This window comes from Balaenoptera borealis, assembly GCF_965194805.1.
Source record: "Balaenoptera borealis genome assembly, chromosome: 1".
Lineage (NCBI taxonomy): Eukaryota > Metazoa > Chordata > Mammalia > Artiodactyla > Balaenopteridae > Balaenoptera > Balaenoptera borealis.
Window position 1 is genome coordinate 63,456,505 of NC_138860.1, and position 17,952 is coordinate 63,474,456.

A 17,952-nucleotide genomic window follows, 5' to 3' on the forward strand; every position below is an offset into this window, starting at 1 on the left:
CGCTGCAGCCCGGGCCGGGCGGGGCGGGTTTAGGTGGGGCGCGGGAGCGCGAGGTGAAGCGGGTCACGTGATGTGAGGGGGCGGGAGCAGGAGGACCACGAAAACACCGAGTTTGGCTCAGCACTTTCTCTCCAGAAAGGCGGGCGGAGCCGAAAACCAAACAAACGTCTTCTTAGAGCTTGGGGGCGGGGCAGGCGGGAGCAGACGGAGCCTCCAGAGCCGAAGCCTTCGCGGAGTTGGTTTTTCGGTTGCTGGTCGTTGTGGCCGAGAGGTCTGAGGTCGGGCTGAGACGTGGGGAGCAATGGCGACCTTTGTGAGCGAGCTGGAGGCGGCCAAGAAGAACTTGAGCGAGGCCCTGGGGGACAACGTGAAACAGTAAGAACTCTACGGACGCAGCCTCCGGGGTTCCGCGCGGGTGCTCCCCCAGCTTTGGGCGGCCGACCCACCATGGAGTTGTCCCCCGCGGCCGCGAGGCCTGTGCAGCCCTCGCGTAGCGGGTGGCGGGGCCTCTGGGTTTCTCGGGCCCGGGAAGGGGCCGGCGGGCACCCCCGACTCACCCGGCTGGAGGGGCCGGGCCTCCCTGGTTCCCTGCGGAACCTGGCGGGCGCCTTCGTCCGAGGCTCTGCCCTGGGTGGGGCGGGAAAAGCTAACTCCACGCCTTCACGCCCAAGGGCCTGTTGGGCGACTGCGGCCCGTGCGAGGGTGCGGAACGCGTGTGGCTGACTAGCGGCCTGGTCTGAGCCGGCACCGCGCAGGCGGCCCGCTCCCGGAGGGCTTCCTGGAGGCGGAGGCTTATTGAGCGCGGGTGTTGTGGAGGCACTGTCGGCAAGAGCGTGGACAGCAATTTCGGAAGGCAGACAGACCCTCCGGTGAAATAGTCTCCGAACACTACTGCAGTTATAATGATGATAGCAGTAGCAGACATTTACTGAACACCTTTTAAGCGCTCTAAATGTACTATCTCATCTAATCCTCACAACAGAGATGTGAGGTAGGTGCAGTTATTCCCGTTTGATGAGAAAACTGAGATTTTGAGAGGTTAAGTAACTCTTCAAAGTCATGGCAGGATTGGGGCCCTCGCATCTGATTTCTGGCTGTGATACCTTACAGAGGGTTGCAAAGGACCCCAGAGACTCTGACAGACTTTCACCCAGGTTATAGCAGGGGACCGAGTACACAGTCGGGTCAGATGCTGAAATGGCCGAGTGTAAAATCAATAACTCAATACAAGGCTGAAGTCATAGAAGGAACCCTCCGAGGTACAAGGTCGAGTTTGGAAATTTTCAAAACATTGTTATTACAATTTTATTTTTGTAAAATATAAGAAGCAAATTTTAAACGTTTAAAAGTATAAGTCTTGTGTTGTTGCTGCTAGATGGTTTCTGTGACATTCTACATGTTTGCATTACTCAACAGACACTCACTTTGAAATGATGTTTCTGGAGGAGCAAGGTGTTCGGGGGATCTTTCTTTTTCTCCAACACTTTCTCCTTCTCATCTTTCTACTTTTCATTATGGCTGGAGATTGAAGTTACTTAACTTGGATGTCATACGTGATTTTTGGAGTTTTTCCTTCTTGTGAAATTTTGGGGTGGCAGAGTCTACTTTTCGTCCTAACAAGATAGATACACAGAATTCCCATGTAAGACTTCTTGGAACACTCATGGTCTAAATGGAATAACTAAGAACAAAATATAATTTTTAAAAATTATTTTAATATTAGGAACGTTAATAAATCAAACTACAAACACTAGAATTAAAATTTAATCATCTAATCTGTTATTTTGGCATAATTATTTAATTTTTTGTAAACATTCATTCCCAAAGATAAAATGTTCTACCTAAAGTTATATTTTAATATTCGTGTTGACTTTGTCTCTTTCCTTGCTTACTTATTTAAAAATTCTTAATTATTTTAATGAGTAAAATTGACTGCTTTTACCTTCATTAATTTCTATAGCTTATTTTTGTAATACTGACAGCTAAAATTTACACTTTTTAAGCACAAAAGACTTTTCACTCGGTTACATCTAAGATGCTTACAAATATTTGAAAGTGAATGTTTCCATGTTAAAATAAACCTGGCTTGTGTGTATAATTGATTGATTAGATGCAATGGTGAACTCTGTGATCCCACACTCCTCACACAAGCTTGGGGTCGCCAGAAATGTTGAAGTTAGCATTTCCTGTTTGGTCTTTAAAGGTCAACACTGGCTATCAAACGTTGGTCAAATAGAGCTGCCAAAGCTAAATTTGGTGCATCTTTAGCTGAATCTCCACTAACAATGCAATCAAAATATGCTTTTGTGCCAGGAACAGTTAATGGTACAGTGTTGTTCTTTATTAGTTTTTTCCATTCTCTCATTGTCTTTTCCCCCTTCTGCTCCTTGAAAAGTGCTTCTTGGTTGAACAGTCTGTGATATTGCTATACAGTAATTTCTCACATTTCCTCCATGAGTAGTTTGCTTAGGTTTGTACAACGTGACCATTTAAATGTGGTCCTTGTTCGTAGGTAAAATATATAATAAGGTGTTTAAGGAACTCAGATATGAGTTGCTTTCTATTTATGCAGTGGTCCTAATGTCCTTTATGTCAGGTTGTGTGCCCATGTCAGCTTGTAGAAACAAATGAGCTTTGCTGGCTAACTCACTTTGTATAGTACCCAGTAGAGTTCTGGGTTCAAATGGGTGCCTAGTTTTTTGGATGATTTAGCCATATGTTATTTAATTTTCTCCAGGTATCTCAAGTGCTTCCTAGTCTGACCCATTTATACTCATCACCCATCATTCTCACCTACATAGAGGTTGACTAACTTTGTTTTTGGTATTTTTGAGGAAAGCAGTCATTTGTCCATGGCTATACAGCAAGTTAATACAGGGACCAGGATTGGGGAGCGAGTCTTCAACTTGATAGCCAGTGCTGTCTATTTGGGCTAGAAAGTTTGCCACTGGAAAAGATAGACAGCATCATGTTGGCAGAGACTTGCCTTAGTTCTGGAACAAGTTCAGACACTCCAAATATAAATATATTTGCCTCTTTCTTATAAAATAGGAACACAGGGCTTTTAAAATAATGAAGTTTTTCTCATGTTACTATCTTCTTTTGTTGTATAAAATGGGATAGGAAAAGACTTCTGTTTTTCTGTGGAGCTTTATTTCATTTTTTAGTTTTCTTTAAAAAAAAGCAGGGGGTGGAGCATTTAAGTGTTTGCTGTTGGGAAGTTATTATTGACTATTGGGTGTGACTATCAGGTGAAACATGGTGCCAGGCTCTAGAACTAACATGTTTTGCTGTTGAATGAAATGGGTCTTGGGAAGCTTTAAGACGCCACTAAAGCTACGGGTTTTCTCCAGTGTGGGGGGAAGGGGGGACGAGGTCAAAGCACAGGAACCCAGGCAATTACATATGTACTTAGCCAGACTTAAGCTAATCTGCATATGGGAGAACAGGAGAAACCCTGCCATGGGTGTAATAGGGCAGTAAGAGCATTAAACCATCTCATTTAGGAACCGCTGCTTTTTTTTTTTTCTTTTTTGTTAGAAACTCAAATGAGCATTAGAAAGTAGCTAATGGTGAATTGAAAGTGATTGTAAAACATACTAAGTAATTTTTAGCCCTGTTTCTTGAAGGAGGAGTAGCTTTCTTCAGCACCGAAACAAGGGGTGTGGATGTGAAAAGTAAAGTATTTTACTCCTGTTTCTAATAATGTTGTTAAGGTATAAAAGATTGGATCCTTTTTTCCTACTAGTTAACTAAAAATTTTTATGATTAGTGGTTGGTTTTCACTTTAAAAACCACTAAGTTTCTCATATGCTCAGGTATTTTTCTTTGTGGCAAGCTGTTTTAGAATCCCATTCAGCCAGGTTAGATTAAAACTTGAGTTCATTTGAAAGGAAAGAGGTCACCCAGAATTGGTATTAATGTCCACTCCTCAGCCCATAAAACACATACACATTTTAAAATATAAATCTTTTTTAAAATTGAGGTGTAATTGACATTTAACTTTATATTAGTCTCAGGGGTACAACATAATGATTCAGTATTTGTATATATTGCAGAATGGTCACCACAGTAACTCTAGTTCACGTCTCTCACCATACATAGTTTAAAAGATTCTTTTCTTGTGATGAGAACTTTTAAGATCTCCTCTCAGCAATTTTCAAATATGCAATATTTGATAATTTTAATAATACTTTAAAATATAAATCTTAAGTGTAGGTTTCTGGTGAGCAGGTCTTTTGGAAGGGCAACAGCGAGAAAGGAAAGGTACAGCAGTGGTTTTTGGCTGGTTGACTCACGAGTCTGATTCTGTGACTACTGCTCAGTCCCTTTTAGGGAGGACTTTCTTTCTTCTGATGGTATTCTGACTCCTAAGTACCTTAAACAACAGAGATTTATCTTCTCACGGTTCTGGAGTCTAGAAGTCTGACATCCAGGTGTGAGCAGGGTTGTTGTCTTCTGAGGCCTCTCCCCTTGGCTCTTGCCTGCTGTCTCTCTCTCTGTGTCCTAATCTCTTCTTATGAGGACACCAGTCACATTGGGTTAGGGCCCACCCTGACAACTCCATTTTTACTTAATTACCTCTTTAAAGGCCCTACTTCCAAGTACAGTCACATTCTTAGGTACTGGGGATTAGAGCTTCAACAAATGAATTTGGGGGGAACACAGCTCAGTCCATAACACTAGGGAATGAAAAATTTCCTTCCTTCCCTGGGAGTTGAGGCAGATAAGGTGAACTTGGGGAAGAAGCAAAACCTGAGGTTCTTAATATTGTTTCTGCCTCTGCAGATACTGGGCTAACTTAAAGTTGTGGTTCAAGCAGAAGATCAGCAAAGAAGAGTTTGACCTTGAAGCTCATAGACTTCTCACACAGGATAATGGTAAAATAATTATCTGGGGAGTTATTTTACTGTTCTGAAGTTTTCCCAGATTTGCAATAAATTAAAAATTTATTAAAAATTTAAAAAAATTTTTGGTTTTAGTGGTGTGTAAGGTCATTTAAATAATGTGGATATTTAAAATTAAATGTAAAGAATGGCAGAGTAGGGGATATCCAAAGTCCTTAAAAGCTAGACTGAAACAGTGGGTTCCTTATGTTGTAAATATTCTGTATTTGACTTGTGACAATCTTCCCTTTTTCAGTCCATTCGCACAACGATTTCCTCCTGGCTATTCTCACGCGTTGTCAGATTTTGGTGTCTACACCAGGTAAGGGAGTAGAAATACCTCCAGGGATGTCAGTCAGTAAAACCACAGAATGCTGGGCTTATTAGACTTTCACTTCCTTTAACAGACTTGTTTGCAAATGAAATGTTCTTTGAACTGCTCAGAAGAAACATTTTATTGTGTAATACAGATTCTTCTATAGAACCTTTTTAAAGCAGGTGATTTCTCTGTCCTTTCATTGAGTTTTGGTCTTTACCCCCCATTCAGCTGGGTTTAGATTACTTAAATAAATGAGGGGTGAGGAGGAGGGTAGGTGGTCAGGAGGAAGAAGCTGAGGAGTGAAGAGAGGGAATTTGGTGGTTAGGAGAGCGTTTCCATAGATATAGGGAAGGTAAAGTACGTGCAGGGGAAACCACAGCATATGTTGAGAACCTGGACTTTCTCCTCTTCTTAATTAAGTGAGATGTTAGCATCTGGAAGGTTGGAGCTTCAGCATGTGTTTGGCAAACTATTGGTGAAGAACAAAGATAGTGAATAGCAGCATGTTGGGGAGGTATGTGGATGCGAAGTCTGTCACTTCGACCTAAGTAAATAGGTATAGACAGAATGATTTCTTTATCCCTAATTTTTTGGAGCTTAAGTGGTACAAGTCACCTCTTTCAGTTTTATTTTAATCAGTCAAAAACAAATAACTAAATATGTTAAAACTTTGCCTCATGATAAAGCTTATCCTGGGCTCTTGTTAAAAACTTGAATTTACAGGTACCTCTTACTGTAGATTAAATTGAATTTTTTGTTGTTTAAAGGGCCTGTGGTGATTCTGATGATCATTTATTAAAAGCCCATGTTTATCTAGAAATGACTAGTATTTTGTATCATCTCCCTCTGCTAAGCTCTGTTGTAAGATAGAGAATTCAGATGAGATCTCCTAAAGGCCTGTTCTCCACACTCAAAGAAGTCGCCATTGGTGTGAAGAATAATAAACAGTGAGCGTTTGTTTACAGAGATTGTTGTTAGAGAGGGAAGGCTGTTTTCCACCCCTCACCACACCCCTCACTGCACATCCTACACTGTGTCACATTTCTAATGTTTTATTTAATTTAAATAGAAGTGGACTTTTGCCAGTTAGATCATAAAGATAATCCACTTCATTGTATAAAGTTTAATTTGATCAGAAAAGCCAACATTGTGAGGATTAGATCTTACTTTTTAGGTAGGTATATTCTAAAGTGCCATACACCCAGAAGGTTCAGTGGGACGATCGGAATAAAAACCTTGGTTGATAGGAGTCAAGGGGCTTGGGTTCAAGTTTAGGTTTTGCCACTAGCTTAGATAATGTAGTTAATTATTGAGTGTTCTTAGCGTCCACATTTATAAAATAGAGACAGTAATATCTACCCTGCAGGATTATAAAAAAAAAAACAGATGAAAGAATATGCAAAAAGTACTCTTAAAAATAAAAAATTGCAAACAAATACGAAGTGGTATTAGTATAGGTGGCTGATTTTAATTAAATAAAGCCTTTGATATTCTTGAATGTTTGTTGTTGGTTAAAAATAAATGAAGAAACATTGGAATTTAGAGACTATTTCTCAAACACCCAAAATATCTTCCCTTAAAATGAAATTAATATTTGCTTGCAACAAAGATTTCTATTAAAAGTAAAGTATAGAAATACAGTTTTTTGTACTTTAATAATTGTGGTTAGGTTGGTTACTGTTTTTCTAAGTCAGGCAGGAAGGATGATTTTAATAATGTTATTTATTGAATACTGTAACTGCAGTGCCTTAGACGCTTTACGTGCATTATCATTAATCCTCACAACAACTCTTCAGAGGTATTGGCCTCTTTTTTATACGCTAGGAAACAAACTTCAGAGGAGAGAAAACAAAACAAAATAAAAACTTACCTGAGGCCCTCTTCAGCTAGTAAGTAGAAGTGTTGGATCCAAACCAAAATCTGAGTGCTCCTGTGAAGCCCTCCTTCCTTGGGGTCAGAGTCAGCCCTTGCCGTGCTTTGCTTCCTCACCCGAGGTATTTGGCCACTCAGCAGCAGCACTGCCTAACATCGAGTTGCGTTCATCAGGGAAATCATCTAAGATTGACCGGCCTTACCAGGTGTGATCTAGGTGTGCCAAAGACACTTAAAGTGATGGAGAAGAGGAACTTGACTTCCCAAACAGTTCTTTTTAAAGTGATGGAGAAGAGGAACTTGACTTCCCAAACAGTTCTTTTTTAGCTGAGGAACCAGGAATATTTTTTCAAAGCTTTACAAACTCATTCTTCCAAAAACATCAGGATGAAATAATGTTTTGCTAGAATGATGGGTGATTTTTTTTTTTTCTTTTCCTAAAAAAATTCTTTGGGATATTTTTTTCAAGTGTACTGTAATGAGCTTGTATAACTTTTGATTTTTTTTTTTTAACACTAAACTATATATGTTCATGGTTTAAAAAAAAATAGTACAGAGGGTCTTAGAATGAAAAGCCTCCCACTCCTAGACCAGCTTGTTCTCAGAGACAGCTGCTTTTGTTTTTTGTTCTTCTTATGGGACCTCAGTGGCTCCTTAGAGTGTGCTGAAACGTCTTTCTGGATTGACTGGTTGTAAACATCTGTCTTGCCTTATTGCTCCGTGTTTTGTGAGATTTCCTCAATTCTTTCAGCCTTTCTGTCCAGTGCATTCTTTAATTCAGCAATTTTTGTAGCGTCTTCTTTGTGTTTTATGGATACCCATCTTCTCAAACTTCTCTGATGATCTGAATTAGAAATTATTCAAGTTCTTTGTGTTGCCTGAATTCTGTATCTCTAGGATCTCAATTTTTATTTATTTATTTTTTTAGTTTGGTCTTTCTTACCATGTTAAGCTTATCATCAAATGTCTGAGAATCCACATTTACGAATGAAGCATAAAACCTGGAGATTGTGCTTTACAGTGAGCTGACGGGAGGCCAGCCATTACAGTGAGGTTCCTCAAGTGCCAGCCTGCAGAGAACTGTGCTCTAGGGTACTAACATTCATACCAGCTACCTCAGTAAATCCCAGACATTTTGTTCTATTTAACTAGAGAAGAGTTCTCCATTCTCCTGTCCCTGCCACCTGTTTATACTGCACTATATACAGGAGTGAGTGGGGCTGGTTTCATGGGGCCAGGAACTGTCCATGAACTTGGAAGGGCCTGCACTTGGTTTAGTGCTGTACTGTGGTTATCTTGAAATTCTTAACTTTTGAGCAAGGGACCCTGCATTTTTGTTTTGTACTGAGTTCAGTCCTGGGGGTGAGGGAAGGGGTTTGTATGGATGACTTTTCAATATAGATCTTCCATTAATCTTGTTTTTAGCTGTACTATCCCTTCTGGTTTCCACTGCACTCACCTTCTCCAAATCCAGATTCTTTGTGGATATCTACTAGTCAGGCTTATTCACTTCCACCTATTTACCAACCTTGCCAGCTTAGGTCATAGCTTCCAAGTGTCTGCTTTGTAAGTTGGCTCCTTTTTAGCCCATCTTTGAAATTTGTTGAGATCTCATCTTGGTCTGCCACTCGTTTTCCTTTTTATCTGTGTTGTGGATGTGTGCCATTTACTTTTTTCTACTATCATTTTTAGTAGGGTCTTGGAAGAGAGAGGAGACAAATACATGTGCTCATTTCACCATCTTGAACTAGAAAATTCTGTCCTGCTTTTATAATACTACTGCTACTAATAAGCAGACAAACACCCAGTAAACAATTAAAAATGTGAAAAACAAATTTGTCTTCCTGAAAGAACAATTTTGGTTACAGCTAGAAAAAAAATGTGATTTGAGAGAAGTTTTGTTTAGAGAAGGAGAATGTTTTGTTTAGAGAAGGAGAATGAGAAGATCTGAATTTAAGCATTTGTTCATTTTCGTCATTTGAGCATTTCATACTTTTTTAGCCTAAAGTGAAAACAAACTTAGCAGTTATCAATTGTCGTTCTTTTCTCTTATGATTGTTATTTTTCTGTCTTATAGAGGGTGCTGGATCTTTACCCTGGACAGGGGGTTCTGCAGCCAAACCTGGAAAACCAAAGGGAAAGAAAAAGCTTTCTTCTGTTCGTCAGAAATTTGACGTAGGTTGTTCAGTAGATCTTGGTAACAACTGATTTAAGCACTGGTGTGATGGAACTGGCTTTAGTTTTTTAATGAATATTACAATTCTGGTAGTAAAGTTGAAAAAAGGCATGATTTGGGGAGAAAACGGTGTTATTATATTTGAATTTGGTGAAGAGGGCTTCAAAGATTGTGTCTGAATTTTTATTCTAGTTTGTTATTGTGTAATTATTAATATGTTATCATTAGTACCTAATGATTTTTCAGTGATTCAACAACTATGCCTGTGCTCTTTTTCCTCTTAAATATCTTTGTGGAATGAGTAATTTTTCATTATTATTCAGATTGAAGACTTCTGTTCCAAGGGTCCAGGAGGCCCAGAGGCCTCTGGCAGGATGCTGCTGATGCCCCACTAGGCCTTGAGCCTTCTGGGGATCCTCAGAGAAATCTTGGAGGCATTGGGCTATAAAATTTGTAAACGTTTTAGAATAACTCGCTTTTTTTTTTCTGGTTTATATCCAGGGAACAAAGTTTCCCAAAAGTATCCCTTTTATAGATTTGACTGGGTATTGATAGCTTTATTCATTAACATCAACAAACATTTATTTATTTCTACCTTGGCTCTATGTTTTAAGTCAAGAATATTCGATCTGGAGGGCATCAATATCTCCAGAGAGGTATGCTTGGTTTAAAAAAGCATGTTTGATATAAAATACAGTTTTATACTTACTTGGAAAATGGAAAAACAACAAGTATTGCTTTTATAATACAAACTTCAAACAGGACAAGCCATATTCGCTACAAAATCTTGTGAGTTGGGCTTAAGCAAAAGCTACTGAGGCGTATCTCCCACTGATTATGGAGAATATAATTCAGCTATCAGCATCTCCCAGAGGAAGGCTGAGGTTTTATGAGTGGAAAAGATTGGGAAAAACTATCTTTAAAAAAACTAACGACTGTGTCTTAGAAAGATTCTGTGTTGAGAATTGTTAGTAGAAGATAATAGTAAGTCAAGAGTTACACTGCCCTACATTATCTTGGAATATTTGTTATTAGATCTGTTATATTGGTTAGCTAGGTTTTTTTTAGGGCTTTATTTAAGCATTAATTATATATTTTTACTTTCAGAATCTGCTTACTTACAAGTATACTTAAAATACTCTGACTTGTTTGAAAATAGTTTTATATCTTCTCCTTCTCCCCAATTGTTATTTTTAGCACAGAGCCGTATATTGTGTGATTACCGAGGTACTAATTGAATAGAATAAACTGCTATGCATAGTACTGTTACTCCCCATAACTCGTCCTCATTATTACTATGTAATGGGTGTGAATCTGTGATTAGTTGTGCATGAGTTACTTTTTTTTTTTTTTTTAACTCTTGTGGTATAGTTTTGGTGGCATTAATTTGTGGGATCTCAGGTCCAATTCATAGGTTACTTTTGTTTGTGTCTTATTACTTGCCACATAATGAATAATTTTGAAAAGTTTTCTTACCCATAGCATAGATTCCAGCCTCAAAATCCTCTCTCGGGAGCCCAGCAGTTTGTGGCAAAGGATCCCCAAGATGATGATGACTTGAAACTTTGTTCCCACACAATGATGCTTCCCACCCGGGGTCAGCTTGAAGGGAGAATGATAGTGACTGCTTACGAGCATGGGCTGGACAACGTCACCGAGGAGGCTGTCTCAGCTGTGGTCTATGCGGTGGAGGTTGGTTTGCTGGTGGCAGAAACACTCTTACACATTGAATGTGACAAGCTTGTGTGAGTTATTCAAAGTTGGTACTGCAAGAAAAGAACTAAAATATGACTCTGATCTCAGAATTGTCATCGTTGAAAGTTGTTTTCTTTAGAGGGGAGAAACATCACAATCCAAACAATTGCTTTCAGTTAACAGACTAAGCTTTTCAGAAAGGTTACTTGCGACATACACTTTGGATGTTTAATTTCTCAACAAGGGGACAGTTTTTAAGCAAAAATAAAAAACAAAATGAGATTGAGAATCCTAAAGATTAAAATCACTTGATGTTGCTGTGGTACGGCATTTGAAGAGCATTATTAGACTTGGCGTCTGAACTGTGGGATTCTTGTCTCAGCACACTCTTTCATTCATTCATTTTACTCATTTAGTTACTCGACAGAACATACACTGGGCTCTAGAGTGCACAGGTACTAACTGGAGACGTTGGGTCATTCCTTCCAATTCTCTGGGCCTCCGTTTCCTTGCCGGTGCCTCAGAGATTATAATAGCTGTCTCATGAAGTTATAAACATTGAATCATAAATTGTACCATGAAGTCCTGACATGAGCTGATCTTATTGGTAGAATTGAAACATCATCCCCGACCCCCACACCCCTGTTAATAAGGGTAGGCTGGGACTGGTTCTGTCTCTGTTTTCGCAGACATTCTCTAACCCTTTCTTAGGTACTTGGCTCTCACAAAGGTGAAGAGATATTAAATACCTAACTTTCTGTTTATTTCCTATATATCTTTTGTTTATGTGGCTTTTGAGAGAGCCAAGGTTCTTTTTATGCAAGGATTTTAGTAGATTGGGCACTATAACCAATATGTTCCTGATCGTGAAACATTTTGTACCATTTTAAACCAAGCTTCAAGGTAGTTTGCTGCTTAAAAAAATTACTTATTTTTGTACTTTTATTTAAAGCTATCTGAACATCATTTTTGAGAGAGAGGAGCCAATTCAGAGATATAAAAACTTTAATAAATTTCAGGTAGAGCAAGCCCATCCTAAATAGAACTAAATAAAAATAGCATGTCTCCCTTTGCTCTTTTCTATACCCTCCTGCCCTGGTATGTATGGCTCTGTGGCTCTTTAGTGAACATTCGTTTGGTTTCAGCACTTGTTTGCCTGTCTCACATCTCCATCCACTAAATGCCAATAAACATTTTTTGGTCAAAGGAAGTTTTATGGTTTGCTTTTAAAGAGGAGTTCATGCTTTTTTTTCTCTTTTTTTTCTTGTTTTTACAGAATCACCTTAAAGATATACTGACATCAGTTGTGTCAAGAAGGAAAGCTTATCGACTACGTGATGGTCATTTTAAATATGCCTTTGGTAGTAATGTGACCCCACAACCATACCTGAAGAATAGTGTAGTAGCTTACAACAACTTAATAGAAAGGTATATAAAGTTTCTTGTGATTTTTGCATCCATCCTTCCTAACTGGTTACACTACTCTTTTGTAATAGACCACTGTTAAAATTGGTTACTGGGGCTCTGTGCGTCTAAGGTACCTCTGAGAGCAGTATGGTTTTATTTTCTTAAGTTGCATCCTTGTGTGATAACTAGTGAATTCTTTTGGTACTCTTTATATTGGAAGTGAAGTTGTAGAATTTGGCTGCTGCATGCGGTTTAAAGTGAGTGCCCCCCACTTTCCGAAGTACAGTGGAGTCGTTCCCTGGGGCAGTGCGTCTGGATGCTTCCTGAGGGGCAGCACCTGACTGGTGGGGGGAGTGGGCCGGCTCTCACTCAGGAACGTGACCTGTGCTTGTTGGGTCAAGGTTGGGTTTCTTGGTGGTGGGAGGAGGAGCAGTAGGTGATTCTCCAGGTCCTTATCTGGCTTTTTTAGCTGTAGCTCAAAATAGCGGCCTGTGCTGGGTGTCATCAGGTTGCTCTTGGCATCCTCTTGTGCAGATCTGGTCTCTCAGCTCCGATCTCTGGAACCTCTCTGTCTGCACTCCACTGTGGGCTCCCAGGACCTCTCTGATGTTCTGAGTCATCCCTCTGAGATGACCTGGATTACCTTCATCCCTGTGTTGTCTCTTTTCAGGGAGAAGAGAGGTAAAGAGATGACAAGGGAGATAAAACTTCAGAGAAAAAAGTGTGATTGGGAAGGCTGGCAGGAGTGATGCTGGGGAAGAAGTAATGGGCAGGGAAGGCAGGAGGAGTGATGGTGAGGGATGTGGGGCGGGAAAGCTGAGCAGGGAGTTGAACAGAGCAGACAGTGCTGACACCATGGGGAGGCCGTGGTACTGGTGCCTGTTTCATGGTTCTGAAGACCTAGAGACGGCTCACAGGGCTCATTTGGAAGATCACTGGCATAAACTGGGTTCACTATTTAGATTGCCATAGGTGAAGATTTACTTTCTCAATCTCATTCAGGCATATCTGTTTGGGATTATTTGTTCTCATTTGTGAGTCATTCTTCTCTAGAGAAAAACAAACCAAAAAGAGTAAAAGAGTGGCCCCTCGTAGCGGGTGAGCGCTGGAGCAGTGTGTGAGCCTGTGTGTGACCCTGCCGGGCCTCCAGCTGCCCTCCCCCCCTGCCAGCCTGTCCCTGTGAGGCTCCTGTCTCACCGTCGGCCGCTTGTTTCTCTATCAGCGCTGCCTTTGTCTGCTGCCGGAGCCCACGCTCACGCTCCACTCGTGCTTTCGTTCTAGTTCCCTCCGCACTGTTGTTTCACCTCCTGCATGCTCTCCAAAATTGCATAGGTTATCTCCTACTGTATTACCATACAAAAATTATGTCTGACTTCCCAGCTGATGTTATATCTGGGTTCTATTTTGGGAAATTGGCAAGATCTGGATGAATTTTCTCCACCCTCCATTTTTGCCTGTTGCTTTTTTTGTGCTTTATTTTATTTTCTTGTTATTTTTGATCCTGTTGTCTCCAGTATCATTTACCTACCTCTCCAAGTTGGTTGTTTCCAATTTCATTTTCCTTTAATGAAGGTCTATTATTTTTTTTCCAACTAGAAGCTCTTTAAGGGCAGGGAACAATTTTGACTCAGTATCCTGACTTAGTATTTTAGCACTGTGGAGGGAGGAGGGTAAATGCAGTTGCACTGCGTTTTATTTCCAGCCCAGCAGATGGGCTGCCTTTAAAAATTAAAATTATAGACTACTCGTGTATACACTGCCTGAAAGGTAATTGGATTTCTGATTCACGTTGCGATATATTTTATAAGCAGTATTCTAGCAGCCCATCCCTATTCTGTTTGTTCAGGTGTGTCCATCTTACTTACTGGGAATATTTCTGAAATGTTTTGTTTCCAGCCCTCCAGCCTTTTCTGCTCCTTGTGCCGGCCAGAACCCAGCGTCTCACCTGCCCCCTGACGACGCCGAGCAGCAGGCTGCACTCCTGCTGGCATGCTCGGGGGACACGCTGCCCACATCTTTGCCGCCGGTGAACATGTACGACCTTTTTGAAGCTTTGCAGGTAACTCTTGCCTCCTTAAGGTTCACCTAGATCTATGGATAGGTTCAAAGTTTCTTCAAGTCTACAAAGATACTCGCTAGCTTTTCCATTTCCTGGCTTTTGTTTTTCAGTTTTTATTGTTTGTTATTAAAGCCATTAATAGTAACCTAATCTTTCAAACCCCGGGCTCAAGAGTCCTTCCTAACTTACCTCCCGCATCCCTCACCTCCCCAGTGAAAGAAAAAAAATCTCCTTGTCCCCTTATTTCTATTTCAGAGCCTTGTTATTTCCTTGTTTTCTTGTTATCTGATTTGGGATTAATTAGGTTCTGGCTTAAAACTTACAGGTTTGTGTGTCTTTTGTGTGAGTGTTTTGTTGATATAAACCTTACTTTCATTTTCTGCGTTGGAAAAGTAAGTATACTGAAGTATAATTGGAGACGTGCTGATTTTTTTTTAATCCCAGGTGCACAGGGAAGTCATTCCTACACACACTGTATATGCTCTCAACATTGAAAGGATCATTATGAAACTCTGGCATCCAAATCATGAAGAGCTGCAGCAAGACAAAGTCCACTGCCAGCGCTTGGCAGCCAAGGAGGGGCTTTTGCTCTGCTGAATTAGGATTTGAGGGTGTGGGACCCTCTTCAAATTCATTGATTATTGAGAATTGAATGTTTTGGGGGTCCACATTTCAAGACTGAAGTGTGTAGAGTAAATATAACCTTTCCTATGGAAATGTGATAGTACATTTTGTGTTGCTACTGTGAAGCCATTAACAAATCTGATTTTAATAATGACCCATATCTCTGTATGTATGTGTGTGTGTGTTCCCAGTTATGGGAATAGGCACTGAGAAAGTTCTGTGCCTGGAATGGTGCTGTTTAGACATCTGAGGCCTATCCTGTGGTCTGCATGTGAGGTAGGTGACATTCTAGAACAAAGAAGCTGTTATAACTTAGTCCCCACGATCAGCAGGACATCTGTGTGTTTAGAGACGTCACGTATTCTGTATCTGGCAAGTCTAAAATTTCTGCTTTCCTCCTGAAGAAAGAACTGTGCTTTTAACACAGTGTTAAAAATCGGTTATCATTTTTAGTGACCAGTTTTATATATATATATATATATATATATATATATATATATATATATATATATATGTATATGTATATTTTGTGACCAGTTTAATTTTTAACAGGTATAGGTAGTTGCCTAAAGATTCATTACAACTCCATAGAAAATAAGACTTAGAAATGCTGTGCTATTAGACAAAATAAAGTCCTTTCTTTAAATTAAAAACCAAATCAAAACAATCTTAGAATGTAATTAACCTTATAAAATATCTTCTCATAACTCATTTCTTTTATAGAGTTGTTTTGCCCAAAGACTTTGATTGGCAGGTTCATCTATTAATTATTTCTATAGACTGTTTTAAGAAGTCCATGTAAACATATTGGATTTATACTTGGTAATTCTCCTATTCCTATGAGATACCTTTTTCTATACTTTCAAATGGCAGTGTTACTAATAACTGTTTGTTTCTTTAGAGATATGTTGCTTTTTAGTCAAGAGGTGTTATTGGTGGATACATTAGAATGTACAGATGGGTTTAAGTAGGTCTGAATAATATATGTATAGATATGTATATATGGTTCAATATCTGGATCTGTGTATTTGGTTTTGTACTTTAAATGCAACAAATAAACCTTTTGGGAGAAAAATTTTTTTGTTTGTTTATTAAAGTAAACACATAAGGACTACTGCCTTCTACAGAAATATGAAGAACCTCGCTTTATGAGATCTTAGCAGAGACTTTTCAAAAGAATGTACTAGATGAGAAAGATTAAAAGCAGGTTCCAATTAAGGCATGTCATTTCTTCCTCTTGTGATATGTAGGTTAAGACTAAAAAGAAAAAACAGCCTAGTTTCGGTTCTCGGCACAAGTCTGAAAAGTCCTTTAGAGTTTTAGATAACTCAAGAATTTTTAGGGTTTGTAAGAATTTGAACTGGTATCTAACTGCATATAGTGGTTTTGGTTTGGCCTATCCATGTATCTGAGCCTTAATGCTAAGTATGTGTTAAATTTCATGTGTTCCATAGATGGCGAGGCAGCTAGAAGCCTCGGACATGCCCTGCTGCCCATTGCAGTGGCAGGTTCCATAGGAATCTGTATAGCAGAGGGACCTCCAAACAGAAAAATTCCTCACTACTCGGTAGGACCTGGCCTAAATCCCTAGTTGCCTACTCTGGTGGGACCACAGGACACCAGAGGACTCTTTTCGCCTCCCAAGTTTCGGGCCTACACTCCAAGATATGCTTTGCATGCCAGTTTTCCTCAAGCATCATTTTGTACAGTGGAGAGATTGGGTTGAGGGCAAGGCAGTCAGGTAGATAGAGTGATACTTCTTAGGATTTTTCAAGAGAGCCCCCGAGTTCAAATGCCTTGTTCCACCAAAGGTGGCCTCCAGCCGTAGCACCGTGGTCAACTGTGGGATCCTGAGTGCAGTCTCTTCTACAATTAGGTTCTTAAGAAATCATGAGTGCTTATTATCAAGCATCATTTAGAAAAATAACTATTACAAAGAGGAAAAAAGCTACTAGAAACCAGATAATTTCAGGCTTAGAATAAAGCTTAGTTTTCCTGTAGGGATTTCAGTAATTAATTGTCTTTTAGCTGTAGGTGTATCATTGTGCAAAACCAGGTTTGATAAGGCCCGCCTTATTTTCTACCAGGTACCAGAGTGCTGGCTTAGCACACATTCTTATCACCTTTGACACCCATTGCTGGGATCAACCAAGCACACAATTTCTCTAACACTTCTCCCATTGCCTGAAGTGATCACGACGTTCCTGATCGAATTTCACAAAGTGTCTTCTAAATGATTGCTCACTTTGACTGTAGATAAATACCTGTGTTTCATCATGTCTTTTGACTCAGACCAAAATGCCTCCAGCCTGAATAATGGTAAGGAAGCTTGGTTTTAGGGGTCAGACTTAGATGCTGTGGCCAACAGATTGGTTCAGCATTTAATTCTCACGGCTTAAAAAAGGAAAAATGTCTAGATTATTCTTGGAGAGTAGATTAATATTTAATTGAATCTACAGGCATGGTAAATTGTCAAGACTAAAAGCACACCATGAAAGGGCATACAGGTTCATCGTACTTTCATTTGTAGAGAAATTTATGAAAACAGGACACAAGTTTTCTGTTCATCAAGCTGCTAGCATGTTTCCATCCTTTGAAAATTAATATCCCTTTATGAATTTCCTTCGTGTGATTTTTCCTGAGAGCATCCAAAATATGACTGATTGATTGAGGGGAAAAAGCTATTTTTGCCAGGGCCCTTTCCCCCACCTTTAAAAGCCAGTTTAAAACCACACGTAACATTTGTCTTTAAAGACACCAACATTACTTACACTGCCATCCCATGAACAGACTTTTTCATTTCAAGGGTGTAATATATTGGTACCAAATTGAGTGGAGAATAAAGTGTAAATGAAGAGTTTGAAATGTGACTTTTCATAAGGCTAGCAGATAATAAAACCACCAGAGCCTATCG

At 39.7% G+C, this 17,952-nt stretch overlaps 1 protein-coding gene across 1 annotated transcript; it reads left to right on the forward strand.

Annotated features, from left to right (window-relative positions):
* The first annotated feature begins 238 nt into the window (after positions 1-238).
* On the forward strand, positions 239-16,113 carry TADA1 (transcriptional adaptor 1). Its single transcript, XM_082360993.1, has 8 exons — positions 239-375; positions 4,789-4,880; positions 5,143-5,208; positions 9,155-9,252; positions 10,736-10,945; positions 12,225-12,376; positions 14,252-14,414; positions 14,859-16,113. Exons 1-8 carry the CDS (start codon positions 302-304, stop codon positions 15,009-15,011), a joined length of 1,008 nt encoding a protein of 335 aa, XP_082217119.1. The 5' UTR covers positions 239-301; the 3' UTR covers positions 15,012-16,113.
* The last annotated feature ends 1,839 nt before the right edge of the window (positions 16,114-17,952 follow it).